Source organism: Xiphias gladius, chromosome 5 (assembly GCF_016859285.1).
Source record: "Xiphias gladius isolate SHS-SW01 ecotype Sanya breed wild chromosome 5, ASM1685928v1, whole genome shotgun sequence".
In the NCBI taxonomy this organism is placed as follows: Eukaryota; Metazoa; Chordata; class Actinopteri; order Istiophoriformes; family Xiphiidae; genus Xiphias; species Xiphias gladius.
This window is the reverse complement of record NC_053404.1, coordinates 11,283,822-11,298,311: the sequence shown is the minus strand read 5'-3', so window position 1 is coordinate 11,298,311 and position 14,490 is coordinate 11,283,822. Positions and strand designations below refer to the sequence as shown.

The 14,490-nt window shown below is 38.0% G+C and overlaps 2 protein-coding genes across 5 annotated transcripts in view; one reads left to right on the top strand and one right to left on the bottom strand.

Moving 5' to 3' along the window:
* Window positions 1-22: 22 nt before the first annotated feature.
* On the bottom strand, window positions 23-13,777 carry pcyt1ba (phosphate cytidylyltransferase 1, choline, beta a). 2 transcript variants are annotated; one of them, XM_040127616.1, is made up of 8 exons: window positions 13,662-13,777; window positions 6,484-6,583; window positions 4,665-4,781; window positions 4,371-4,522; window positions 3,810-3,888; window positions 3,549-3,691; window positions 2,109-2,297; window positions 23-1,843 (listed from the first exon to the last, which is right to left on the bottom strand). In XM_040127616.1, the coding sequence occupies exons 1-8, from the start codon at window positions 13,674-13,676 to the stop codon at window positions 1,619-1,621; spliced, it is 1,020 nt and encodes a 339-aa protein (XP_039983550.1). In that variant the 5' UTR covers window positions 13,677-13,777; the 3' UTR covers window positions 23-1,618. The 2 variants fall into 2 exon arrangements, with proteins under 2 accessions (XP_039983550.1, XP_039983551.1); XM_040127617.1 differs by having other exon boundaries at window positions 2,109-2,255; window positions 13,662-13,762.
* pola1 (polymerase (DNA directed), alpha 1) overlaps window positions 12,981-14,490 on the top strand; it is a 57,240-nt gene continuing 55,730 nt past the window's right edge. For 2 of the 3 annotated variants that reach the window (XM_040127613.1, XM_040127611.1), the window contains exons 1-2: window positions 12,981-13,164; window positions 13,681-13,826. In XM_040127613.1, coding sequence (XP_039983547.1) covers window positions 13,116-13,164; window positions 13,681-13,826 — 195 coding nt within the window. In that variant the 5' untranslated portion in view covers window positions 12,981-13,115. The remainder of the gene's footprint in view (window positions 13,165-13,680; window positions 13,827-14,490) is intronic. The other variant, XM_040127612.1, reaches the window with a different exon arrangement.

Here is a 14,490-nt window from a genome sequence, read left to right as displayed (position 1 = left end):
AAGCTGTTTGAACATTAAAATTTAAAAAATAAAAAAAGACACATTCTCAAAGTTTGTACATACAGTATAGTGCAGATTAACATGTAGTAAATACAGGACATTAGGTTCTCTACATTGCATTAGGGTATTGTAGTGTTTGGGTGGAATTTTATGTCTGCTCTCCCCTGATATGGGTCACTATTGAGCAGACCTGAGCAAAGGAGTTGTTACATACATGTCCAGTAATAGCAAAGAAAACATTAGGGCTATGCTCCAGCTTTTAGGACCTGACAGTTCACCTGGAGGGCTTCAATTATTGTATATTTCAAGTATCATCAGAGTACTGGAGAAAGGCTGCATCTCCAAGTTTGCCAGGTTTTTTGACAGCTGACATCATATTCCAAAGAGCGAAAAAATGTCTGCTAAACACTGATCGATAAAACATGGATAACTGCCAAATTACATGGCTTTTTATGGTGAAAATTCATGTGTTTCTACTAATCAGTTAGTGTGATTCATGATAATTGTGAGAACTATTGAATGGCTGTGGTGATGAAGAATTTGTGTGTTTGTATAGCATGTGAGCACAAATTAGAGTGATTACATTCACTCTCTAGGTGTGGTCTAAAAGACTGTTTACATTCAAGAAGCTATTAAATGAAGTCTGTTTCTTCTGTCTCATCACAGTCAAGTCTAACAAGCATTTTAAAGATTAGGTGCAGTCCACTGGTCAATACTGTAGCATTGGAACAAGTAAATCAAGGGAATTGAAGATTGTGAATCACTCTTCCTACTTAACATGAATTTCATGTTCTTTGCCAATCTTTATACTAAAAGGGTGCAAACTAGCATTGACTATGTGTTTGAGTGCCAATAGGATATTCACTGCTACACCTCTGCTGTTCTAGGGGGTGCAGTGTCTTCTCTTTAATCCCTAACTGTTAGTTCAACAAACACAAAATTACACATTGAATATTAAATCCAGTTACCGTCAGTTCACACAACCTGTTGAACTGAATATCAGACAAAATGTTTACACAACTTTGTGCCTATTCACATCGGGTGGTCACAGCAGTTACAGAAAGTCTTAGCATCTTACTAAGAAAATGCTAAACTAAACAGAACAGAACCAAAACAGTGAGGTGATATTATAAGCAGTCTCTATCAGTGCTGAACAATCCAAAGCAAAACCTCTCAAAAGATGTTGCAAAGGATTCTGGACCTTCATACCATATGTGACACTGTATAAATAAATCCTTATCTCCTTCTTTCTTCATCTTCCTTCTGTTTGCTGGGTTGCCCCGACAACAGAGACAGTGATGGCTTCTTAGCTCTGTTATTCAGAACTACATCTCCCATGGCCACCATCTGCATTGCGTATTAGGGACGTCCTTGAGGATTACTGTTTCAGTATCCAGCCACTGTTCGCAGGAGTATGTCTGTGTGTATTAGTGTATTAGTGTGTGTGTTAGTGTGTTTGTGTGTGTGTGTGTGTGTGTGTGTGTGTGTGTGTGTGTGTGTGTGTGTGTGTGTGTGTGTAAGACAGAGAGAGGGAGAGAGAGAGAGAGAGAGCAGTTCTCAAGCAGTGTGCTGTGAGTGAAGTGTTTGTGTGTGCATGGGAGTGTGTTCAACAGTCCATTTACTTCTCATCTTCATCACCTTCACTCATGCTGCTTATAGATGCAGATGCTCCTTTGGGGGAGGTTGGGGGCGAGGGGCGTGCATTGTGCCAGCGTGTGGGGGGAGACGGAGGTGAGGGAGAGCGCAGGGGGGACAGTTCACGGGGAGGGCTGTTGCAGGGCGACTCTCTGGGAGACAGAGCGTAGGATAGCATTCGACCACTGCGTTCCTGAAACACCTGTTTCTGTACAGAAATAGAGGGGTAGTGAAACAGTGGATTTCAGTACTTGAAGCATGAAGGTCTATGTGTCAGAAAGCTGCACCACATTTTGGGAAAGCTTAACAATTTAGCACCATAAAATTTTTTTAAAAATGTCCCAGTTTTGTGTTCATTTGCCTAATATAGCCTATAAAGTGGAACAAAGCTTCAGCTTAACAAATCATAGTTACGATGATAACTGTCTTTATAATGATGATGACAGTGTTTGCTTTATTAAAGAGTTACTTACCCAAGTTCCATCTGGTCCAAAAAGTTCTAAGAAGTTGCCAATAAATTCCCTAGATTTCTCTTCCCACTTCTGAATGAGGTCGTGACTCTTCTCCTCCACACGATAAACAAAATGTTTGCTCTTCTCCTCAACTGTGCGAACTTTCTCCTTCATACGATCCACTTGGTTCTGCAGTCGGTACTTCTTCTCCTGAGAGGATCAAATGTTGAGGAAAATCCATTAAAAATGTTACAACTGAACACATCATTGAAGAAGTACAATCTTTTTAAGAAATGTTGTATTTGCATCCTGACCCAGTTACACTTGTGAGGGACTGCAACCCTTTTTAAGCAACCATTTATACCTAAAGACACACTGTATTGTATTTCATGATTTATTATATCTAATTAAATGAAAAATGTTCCTCCAAGAAAACATTTCCACATCCTGGTTGCATTACAAATTAAGCAGTACCATTTACTATGGCTGGGAACCTTTTTATATGTCTTTCACTGCATACTTCATGTCATTTTAGGGAAGAGAAAACATTTTCCTTGAATTTGCAGATACTCTTGCATCAAAAGAATTATGGTAACAGGATCTTCATGCAGTAAAATTGTACATGTATCTATCTTGTATATCTTTGCCATTATGTAGTTGCATATATTGGATTAAGAGCTATCCATAAGTTCATTTCTGTCCTATATGATCCCTCTTAACATTAATCTTTTTATTGACTTTAAACCATGTTAGACAAGCAGATGTTGTGAATCCAAAATCACGTATACATACATACATACATATATACATACATATATGTACATATATACATACATATACATATATGTACATATATACATACATATACATATATGTACATATATATACATATACATATATATATATATATATATATATATACACATATACATATATATACACATATATACATATATATATACATATATACATATATAGACACACATATATATATACATATATATACATATATACATATATATACATATATATATATACACATATATACATATGTATATATATATATATATATATATATATATATATATATATATACATATACACACACACACAAAAACACACACTGCAATTGTTAGCATTATAACATTAGGGTGAAATGCAGAATTGAACATGCTCTTACGTTGATGTAGCTGTATATACACATACATATATATACATAATTATATACACATACATATATATACATATATATATACACACATACATATATATACATATATATACATATACATATATACATATGTATGTGTGTATATATATATATATATATATATATATATATATATATATATATATATATACATATATACACACACCACACACACTCACACACAAACACACACACTGCAACTGTCAGCATTATAACATTATGGTGAAATACAGAATTGAACATGCTCTCACATTGATGTAGCTGACGTTAAGCTCTTTGGCCGTGTAGCCACGTTGGAGGTTGCGTCTGGCGTAGACGTCATAGTCTCTGACAATCCTGGTGATTATGTCAGATGTTGATATTCCCTCGGTCCGTTGTGTAGGCACAAACATCCCTGGTTTACACACACAAAAACCTACAAAATTTGAAAACTGCCCGAGTTATATTTTTTATGAAAGAAGAAATGCACAAAGTTATTTTGGCCTCATCTCTCTAGAGCATCACACACTGACCTGCCTCCTTGATGTGTTTATAAACATCCTCACTTCCTGCTGAGGAGTATGGGATATCATCATGAGCCACAAAATCGATCTGAGAAACAATCAGAAGACGTACTGTATGGCAGAAAACTCTGCACTGGCGGACAGACATGAGGTAAAAAAAAAAACTCACATGAATGTGAGAATTTATTTAGTCACCATGTGTACAGTGATTGGTTGACAGGTGACCAGTTTGTGTCAGTGAATGTTAAATAAAATATTCATCAATACGTAGGAGTGTTAAAAGGAACTAAATTGGATTAGATTACATTAAATTAGACTAAAAATTTAACGGTTGAAATGAGATAAATCCTTAAAACAAATTACACTCAATACATTTAATAACAATTAAATAAAATTAAACTTAAATTAAAAATCAAAATAATCGAATTAAATTTAAAAATTAAATCAAATTCAATTAAAAATATAATTGATTTAATTTCAATTACATCAAAATAGAAATCAGAATATGGCCCTTGGCTGCCTCATGCACAGTTTAACACTCAGACACTGTAAACAACCACACATATGCACCTTGTGTTTCTCAAGAAACTCGGGTGTGAGAGTCCAGGGTGCGTCTCTCAAAACCTCATCGACATAGCGGCAGTGTCTCAGCGCTTCATAACGTTCATGCTCCGTCATGACTGTGAAACCCTTGTACTTATGGGTCAGCTCATCACTGCACACTGTTCCACAAACATGTGGGGGAAACCCCACAAAAAAATATATATAAATCATATCAGTTAATCAAATTTGTAGGGGTTATTTTTCAACAGTGGCATTTCATTGTGGTTGTGTTTGTTGTCTGTCGCAGTGGGTCTGCCTTACCGCCTACTATGAGGTAGGTGTTGGGGAAGAGGTTCTTGGCCTGCATAAGAGCACGAGCATGTCCAGAATGGAACAGGTCAAAGATGCCATCTGCATAGACTCTGACTGGCCGGTCCACTGAAACCACACAGCAGTACAACAACACAGACACAGATAAGCAAAACTAACTGTTTTATGCAGACCTCTAAACAGACTTTGATGTGTGAAATCAGTTAAGTTCCCCTTTTATCTTTAGCATGGCTGGATTAATTTCTAGATGGCCGCATTTCAAATATTAGCTGTTAGGCCCCTATTAATCCCCTATTCCTTTCACTTTCTTCATAATGTGGACAGTTTTCTATGCTAGACCAAAGCCTGATTCCACACTGTATATGCTGTATGATATATCTAGGAATATGCATTATAAAAGCACTAAAAAGAAATAGTAAATGTCTTAAAACTAGCTTTAGGTGTAGCCCTGTCAAGATTGGGATATAAAGTGGGATCCAATTTGATGCCCTTACTGTGTCATTTCTTGTGCATCAGTATTGAATAAAACCAAACAAATTTTCAATTAAATTAGCAAAAAACAGTTGAAACACACAAATAGCCTGGAGCTGGGGCAGCTGTCCACTTTGTCCCATTCGTAATCCAGCCTTCCTCATTAAATTATCTTTGTATTATAGTTATCATCATTAGTAGTGACTTCAGGAGAACTAGGAGTAGCCAGAAATTTTACTATACTATTAACTAAGACTTATCAATCCATGTATGGCATGAACACATACCTTCCCAAAAAAGTAAATACTACTGTTTGGATTTAGCAACACTGGTAATAATAATGTCCTGGCAAAAGCAGTGGTAAACAAAATTAGCAGTAGTAGTAGAATCTGAAATAGTCACGGCACCTGATAGTTGAAGTAATAGATCTCGCAGAAGGAGTAATAGTAGTAGTGGTGGCAGTGGTAGCCACAGTAGTAGCAGTAGCAGTGGCATCAGTAGTAATTTTAGTTGTGGTGATAGCAAGGGTGTTATTTCCACAGGGGATGGGAGAGACATGTTCCCCTTACCTTTCAAAATCCAATTTAGTCAACCTCACTTTTATAGTTTCAGTTTGCTTCATTTCACTTAAAGACCACTAAACATTGTCCTCTTACTGTCCAACCATAATCGCCAACGTCCAGATGGGAAAAGCTCTGAGATAATCAGAATGCTAAAACGCTCATCTGAGTGGCCTTCAGTTATTACTATGGCCTCACAGCATTTAAGTTTTACGAGCAGTAAAGAGCGATTTGCTGACTTTTTTGCCCTGGATTTTCTGGTTTTGCACAGCCTGATACCCACTGCAGGGCCTAGTGATAGGTTGAAACATCATTTAATAAGAATACTGGGCTTCCACAGAAATGTCACCCAACATTTGGCACATTTTACTGTGTATTGATAACTTTTTTATATAACATAATAACAATATTTATCAAAAAGGTTTCAGGTCTCTATCAAGGAAATTATAGGTGACTGTTGGCTTAGTGCATTATAATGCAGCAAGTTATATGGCCTCTTTCTTCAGTATACTGTCAGTAATATGGAAAGCAGGTTTACCAATTTAATCATAATTATTTGCTAGATTTATATAATCTAGCAAATAATAATATACTTTCTACTACTATATTAGCATATAATATAGTAGTACAAAAAGTAGCAGTAATAGCAGTAATACTAGCAGATGTAGTAATATCAATAGCAAATGTTAGAGAAAGGAAAGATTAATGCAAGTAATGTGATGAAGATAAACATGAAAGTTGGGAGAAGAAAAAGAGAAACCAAGCAGGAAGGGGTCAACCTGGGGTGCCCCTGCGGGCCTGAGCAATGGTGAGTTTCTCATGAGGGGCGCGGCAATCACAGCTGGTCGCCCTGGCAAAGATGGCAGGCTCTGTCAGAGTCTGCGACAAAGATAAAGAGCAAGAAACTGGTTATAGATAGATAAAAGTAAATAAAAAATATGTCATTATGGAAGATCAATGAATGATGAAGAGGAAGATTTTACAACATCTAAAACACCTACATTAAGAAAAAAAGTATCATCCCCTAAACAGAAACTCAGCCGCCCATGCCTTAAGTGGGATGCAATATGTCTCCCTTTCCAGGCTCATTTCAGTTACAGTAACCTCCATTGAATTTATGACCACAGCTGATGCCTACTCCATTTTGGGGCAATGGATTGCAGCCAAAGCTGCACTCATTGTTAATGATTATTCTGTGTGTGTAAGCAGACACTTCTATATATGTAGTTTATGTGTGTGCTACCATATGAAAGGGAAGAATAAAATGGAAATGGTCAATATGTAGGTGACCTCCTGTGGTCAACTGGCAGGGGGAAAACAATTATTATTTTTCAGATAAATAAATGTAAATTAACTAGATAGTGGAAGAATAAAAGACAATGGGACATGAAAGACAAAAAGGGCAAGAAAGCACAAGCGAGATAAAGGATGACACTTTTTAGTACTTTTTAAAACAACATCAAGGTTACAGTGCTGCAGTGTGAGCCTGACTGAAAATGTGTCTTTGTGTGCCATCTGTTGACTACAGGGAATACTTTGCTGAATCTCATTCACACCAATAAAATAGACTCAGAGTCAGTACAGAGCAGAAAGCTGTGGGACTGTGAGAGGAGGATGAAAAAATGGAAACATATTCAGTCTCTGTGGACAAGACAGGCAACTAAATACCCAAAATATCCTCTAGGAACCACAACAAAACCAGAATCTGGCATGGCAGCATGTACCATGAACACAGATAGGGACAGAACAAAGAAATGGAGACATAAATTCAGGAAAGTGGTGTTCATAGGCAAATGTAAAATCAAAGGTTTTGAAAAGCAGTGCAGGTTTAGAGAGTGAGACTTAAGGTGAATTTGTTTAAGAAAAAGAAGCTCCAATCCTGAGCGAAAGGGCATACAAACATTTCTTACTTTACATAACCCTAAGAGGTATTCAGTCACATAGACAGTTTTGATTTTATTTGCAAAGCTTTTGAAATAAATTAGATATATGTCTTCACCCTCGACAGTATTGAAAAATCCCATTAAAAGTTCAAGAGCAACATTTTTTCCCAGAAATAGTGTCCCCATTAATCTGGGTATTACACAAAACTATTTCGTGAGGACAAAGTACCTTCAATACTGACTAAAATTATTCTGAGATGTTAAGTTGTGACTGTTTTATCACAAGTTTTTCAGAAGTTTATTCCACAATACTTAATTTTCCGAAATTGTTTTGATGGAGAAAGAAACCTGCCACTCTGAGGACATTTCTTGTGTCATTGATCTCTAGTAAGACAGCTCTAATAAGTACACATAAGCATCTGGGAGAAATTACGTCCTTATTGCAGTTAATTTAACCCTCATGTTCTGTTGGTGGTCCTGGAGACCCTGGAGTGTTTTAAACTGCTCAAAAAACATTGTTTTATCACCATTATCCTTCATGACTTTTCCTCATTTAATGAGAATTGCTTATGAAGATGATTTTGAACTGATAACATGTTGCAAAGGTCCTCTACAGATAAAGACCCTCACTTTAAAACAGGGTTATATACAAAGGATTTTCATCTGCTCTGATCTGTGACTATTCATAAGAGGTCCACGGAGAGTTTGACTTCTTTGGGGTCTAACTGACCCCAAACACAAGTAACATCACCATGTGGGATAATACACAGTAATGTACATTTATCTTAATGTGAATGGCTTTTTGGTAAATAAAAGGGCTATATATGTAATCCTTCATAGCCCATATAATGTATAAAACAGAAAATTTCTTAATTTGGTATACCAATGGTCATTTCCCTATTTTGTCATCTTCATCACCTTCCTTGGTTTTTGATAAGGTCAAAAGAAAAGGAAAATATATTTAAAGGTAAAAAAAATTAGTTGATTTTTATAATAAGAATAATAATTTTTATACATCCAAACAGTTAGGAAGCAAAGCCAATGTCAACAAAACACAAGGGTAAAAAAATTCTAAAGAATCTTACTGAATACTGTAGCACTATAACAATAAAACAACCAATCACTAAAACTTAATTGTGGAATGAAATACTGTTGTTGGCCATGCAGGATACAGGTCGAACTGTGTTACATTCTTAAAAAATAAAGCTTTAGCCAACTAGTGGCTAGATTTGTTAGATCTTCATTTTGAATTATACATGTTGTAAAAGCTGTGAGCTGTATCTGTACTTATCTGTACTACAAACACACAAAGCTCAGCCAAGTATAAAGATGCTTATGTCATAACAGCTGTAGTTGATGAATTGCCATCTTGTTTTTAATTCATTATATGAATCGCAGAAACGTGAGCAATACAGTCGGCAAATCAGAGGTCTGGAAACAGGCTATTTAGTGTGGACAAGTTGATTTTAATGGTAATGCATGCAATTGTCTGTCAAAAGTACCAGCATATATTAAAGCAGGCAACACAGAGGCAGGTAAAGAGTTACAGCTACAAGAGGAATAGAAAGAAGGTATTAATCATTGACGTTGCCATAGATGTGAGCCTCCTTTTATGGTGTCTACCTCCTATTTATGTGCACATTCTTCCCCAGTTTTTTTAACTTGCCTTTGAACATTTTCTTAGTTAAATACCCTGTCCATTTACATTAGAGAAGTATCAGAATCAGGGCTGCAACAAAACAGCAGCCACTACAACAGTGTGCCGACAGAGCGTCCTCATCATCCACGATTCCTTGGGCATTGTGAAAACATAGGAGTAGCTTGCAATCATTTGGCAAAGAGCAGATGGTAAAGCTTAAACTAACTGACCAATAGCACACGGGCGAGAGCACGCTCAGTAAAACCCACTCTCGCAAAAGCAAAGAACATCTGGCATAAGAAGGATTAAAGCCAAAAAAAGAGAAACACAGGAGCACAGGGCATGAGAAAACAACAGCAGCAGAGACGAGACTGCCTCAGAAGCATAGAGAGAGAGGATGGAGTGAAGAAAGCGTAGAGGAAAAGGTAAAGATGGTGAGCTTGGAGAGGACATGCCAGGATGAGGAATCACACCAAAGAACAACAGAGAAGGAGAGGTTATCCAGACATATGAGGTGTTCTGTCTTTACTGGTGCATGCCCCTTTAGCAGGACATCTATGCTATGTTGTCCACTGTGTAAACACCCTCCTGCTTTGGCAGCATACACATACACTCAAACACACACTGTCCACTCAGCATTCTGAGCATCTCTCACAGCCACATGCTATAGGGGATCTGTTTCGTAACAGGGGAGAAGGCAGGACCTTTTGTCTCCCTCTCTCTCCCTGTCACAACCACTCTACACACAACGCAAGACATCTATACACAGGAAAACACAAAAACACAAATGCCCTACCGTCCGAGGATGGGGGCAGGTGTGCTCAAGCTCCTCCATTATTCCTAAAGACTCATGGGATGCAACTGTGGTCCCTGAGTTATGTGACTCAGCATCAGTGAGACGATGCCTCTTTCCTCACCACTGTCTCTTTCTCCTTCCTCTCTTCCCCCACCCACTCTTTTCGCTGTCTCTCTGTCTGGCCACCCCTCACCTCCTCCTCCTCCTCTCTGATCCCCTGCTGAAGAGAAGAGGAGGCACTGAAGAGCTCTCACTCTGCAGCTATTTTTGGCACGACAAATTGAATGAGGTCTGCCTTTAGTTTGATGTTGTTAATGTTGCAAATATATTCATTTAAAAACATCCAAGGTTCATTTGAGCCTAAAAAAGCGCAGTTTGTTGTAACAATTGTATAAATTTCCCCCCTCTCTATTGATAAGTGAGTAATGATTCAACCTGTAGAGGCTTTGCAATTATGTCACAAATCTCCACACCTGGCAACAATGTTACAGATACTACCAGACAACTGTCTGTGCAAAGAAGAGAACATACCTACCCAAGGGGAAGAAATACCAATAACTGATAATGTTGTACGTTTAGGTCATTCTACCATATATGTTATGATTTATAGGTGGAGGTGGAAGTGAATAGGGCCATTAAGTTGATTTGAAATCTTAGTCTTATTAATCAAACAGATGCGTCTGTAGAAAAATTACAACGCCTATATCACAATAATAAACAGCCCAGAAATGAAGCACCTGAGAAAAATAAAGAATTGTCATTTGTTTATATGGTTAGCCTTCAACAGTTTTGTGAGTTGTGAGCGAGTCGTTGTGGCAATAAACGATCTTTGTTTGTTCGCAGAATCTCGGCAGAGCTGATGAGCTCTCGCCATGGCGACGGAAAAGAGGAGAGAGCCCAGAACACGGACCAATCCGGGGACAGCTCGAGTAGTCCAGCAGTTTATGCAATGAGGATTGGTGGCGTGGTCCATAGCACCATCAGCGAAAGATTTCACTGAGTATAGCCAATTGTCCAATGAATGGGAAAATGTCTCGCTTAAATGCAACGTGAAATAAGAGTTGAGTGAATCGAAAATATATTAGATTTTTAAAAAAAAGGAACTTTATCAGTCCACCAATAGACCTGAAAGGGGGAAATATTCTAAAGAGGAGACAGGTTTCAGCGCCTTGCAGACCTTAACTTAAAAATTCTGTGGTAACCTTAGTTACACTATCACCGTAGGTGAATGCACTGCGTTGACATGTTCAATATCTCTTGTTGTAACGAGCTATATAGATAGGGAGATACAAGTACTGCTGTTGTTTTAGCTGTCACACCCAATTTTGAGTAGACTCAGTCAGGCTATTACACAGATGCACCGTCCGAAAGTGTATTTGCTATTTGGTACAGAGATTAGCATTTAGTGTTAGCATTGCTTCACACTACTCTAACTACTTTTCTCTTTTTGATATAATAGGCTACTTGGCAAACTTTCCATTGTAGGATCGTTAAAACACGCAGAGACTGGGCTAGAATAACTGTAAAATTTACTGAAACCGAAAGTAGAATTTGGGATGTGTGCTTACCTCTGGCGGTCCTCTTCTGCAACTAAGAGGCGCAGCAACTGCGCAACAGGAATGCGCTCTGATGCGTCGCTGTTTCACCATGGTGTCCAAAACCAAACAATGTAAAGTACAAATATTAACTGTTTGTCACTCGCTTTTTTTCCGCCTGGTTTGCGGTTGAGTCCAAGGCAGGTGGCTATCAGATTTTGCTCCAGCACAGCGGGAAAGTCCAGCAGAGCGACGGCAGCCCGTCTGTCCAGTCTGTTCAAAGGACAGATCAGCTGCTCACCACTGATGAGCTGCGACAACTGTGGGCCACAGTCCACATAGCAGACCGTATAGTAGACCATACGGTCATTAGGATGTACATTCACGTACCCTATTGTACTAGAGTGGAGGACCTAACTCATGCAATCATGCAGCCTAATTCTGAAAAGTGAATAACATTCCTCACAAAATAAAAATGATAAAGACAATTTACATACAATTAAGTACAACATCTAAACCTACACCAAAACAGTTCACAAATAGGCTATACAATTAGCCGGCTGACAACATGATCAAACTATTTGCTATTAAAGTCACCAATATGATCAATATGGTGATGTAGCCATAAACCCACTGGTATAGGCTACTGTAGGCCCATTGGAGCTGACTTACATATGAATTATCACAGTGATTAATGGTATAAAAAGACAAAATATGCTATTGGGATGAAGGACAAAACATCCTTTGTGTTTTCATTGTTGGACGCACTGTCTATGTTGCCCCAATCTAGGACAGGAATCTATTGTGCCCTCCATAGTCCCGCCTAGTCACTATGGAAACGAACTTCATGGAGATACACAGGCATAGACAGTGACTATGAAAAAGACGGAGACTAATGGCCTAATCCTTTAATTTGAGAATCCTAATTTGAGGATAAGGTTGTAATGTTAATGTGATTCCCTGGGAATTATTGTACATACAGCCTACTATGAATTCACTATGTGGAACCTCAGACAATACTTGGCCACAGGACTATATTGGTAGAAAAAAAATACCTTATTGAAGTTATAGACTATAAGTAAAATGTATTTATTTTAAATGTTTATCACCACTTGTGTAACATAAGGAGTGAGGAAGGAAATGTGCTATACTTTTTTCATCTTATCTGCATGCCAAATAAAGTATACAATCATTGTGTTTCAAAAACAAAACAAAACAATTACTGAAACCAACTGAAAATATGGAAAATATGGAACTGGGGATGCAATACAGTACAAAAGTTTTCATATATATATATATATGTATTTAGATACGGATCCTGGATCCTGTGGGGTAAACAAGAAGTTTACACTGCACAACACTGCCACCGTACGGACATAGTGGAGTGGAGACGAATCATTTTATTGGTTGACAGCGCTGTGATGTCATTTCCTGCACACGACTTTACCCGGGAAGGCAATTTGGCGCGGACTGTGCTGCTGTTGTGCTGACTTACCGCCGCTGCGGCAGCATAAAGCAGCTGTCAGTACGTAAACGTTAAAGACAGAATATTGAAGTCATGGCTCCGGTATCAAACGCAGACAAAGACATGGACAGTCCGGACGGCGGTGAGTTTTTGTTTTGCTTTGCATGCTAGCGAACTTGCACGGGGAAAGCGAAGACGTTAGCTAACACACTAGTTAGCTTTCACTATCACATTAAAACAGGGAACAGGATTTGCACTGTTTGTGCCTATAACTTGGTCGAATTGATATTAATTTACCATAGAAGTTCAGTGTTGTTAAGGCTCTAGAGAGGAGAACATATACAACGTAAGGTTATGTTTGCTAACACCAGTGCGACGCTGCTTTCTTTTGATTTGACTTCGTGACCTCTCCAACATTCTAGGCCCTGTGACAGATATATCAATGAACTAATCCTCATATTCATTACAAAAAAAATGAACAACCGCTAATAAGCTACCAAGAAGTTTTTCATGTTTAGAGAGAAGTTAAAAAGAAACAATGTACTGCGCCTGCGCTCCTAAGACAATTCACTGCAAATGTGAAATTAGTGGAGTATTTGTTTGAATGAACGTTTGAAAATCAAACTGTTATGTCCATACCTGCTGCGTCGTCATGTAGATGTGTACGTATTCTCAGAGGATGGAGGTGATGCCTGCAGTCTGGCAAGGTCTCGCGCCAGAAGGGAGAAGAGGGAGAAGGTGGGAAGGAAGTCCGCACTGGAACAGCTCAAGAAAGCCAAGATGGGGGAGAAGTTCAAATATGAAGTAAGGAAGTTGTGCTGTGCACATGTGTGCATGACAGTGGATATCACACAATCTGTGTATAATTGTGTGTGTATTTAATTCAATAGTGTTGCCCTACTTAACAGTACCTTTTTGTACCTCTCAGAGCATCATTGCCCGACTTGTTAGGACCCACCAACAAATTTTGTGCTGACTTAGATCAACCAATCAGCCTGTCTTTCAACAAAGTATTTTTGATTCCCACTGCTTCTGGATGAACATTGTTGTAGTAATATTAAGTAGTTACGTGGGTTAATCTGTTAAAATACTATCAAATTTCACTTGAGTAAGAGCTGATTTAACTATTCTTTTGCAGAATTTAACAGTAGATTAATTATTCCAAAAAAATATAATCATTGCACATGTTAAGGTGGTGTGGTTCTTTTATAAGAAGGAAAGTGTTACATTTGTTAAATAACCAAAATGAATTGTTGATCAATTGGTTATTCAGTTGACGACAATTTTAATCACTGGATATCAATCAAAAATGCCAAAATCTTGGCTGGTTTGAGCTACTCAAATGTGGGGATTTGCTGCTTTTGCTTCATATACTATTGTTGTATAACATCTTTGGGTTTTGAACTGTTTGTTACACAGTCAACAAGCTATGTGAAGATGTCACATTGGGCTGTGGGAATTTTTGATG

Excerpts from the sequence above, each read along its gene's own strand:
- pcyt1ba (XM_040127616.1), bottom strand. Across the intron at positions 4,523-4,664 it reads CACCTACCTCATAGTAGGCG|TGTGCAGTGATGAGCTGACC; the intron begins GTAAGGCAGACC and ends TTTGTGGAACAG. Across the intron at positions 1,844-2,108 it reads TTGGACCAGATGGAACTTGG|AAACAGGTGTTTCAGGAACG; the intron begins GTAAGTAACTCT and ends ATTTCTGTACAG.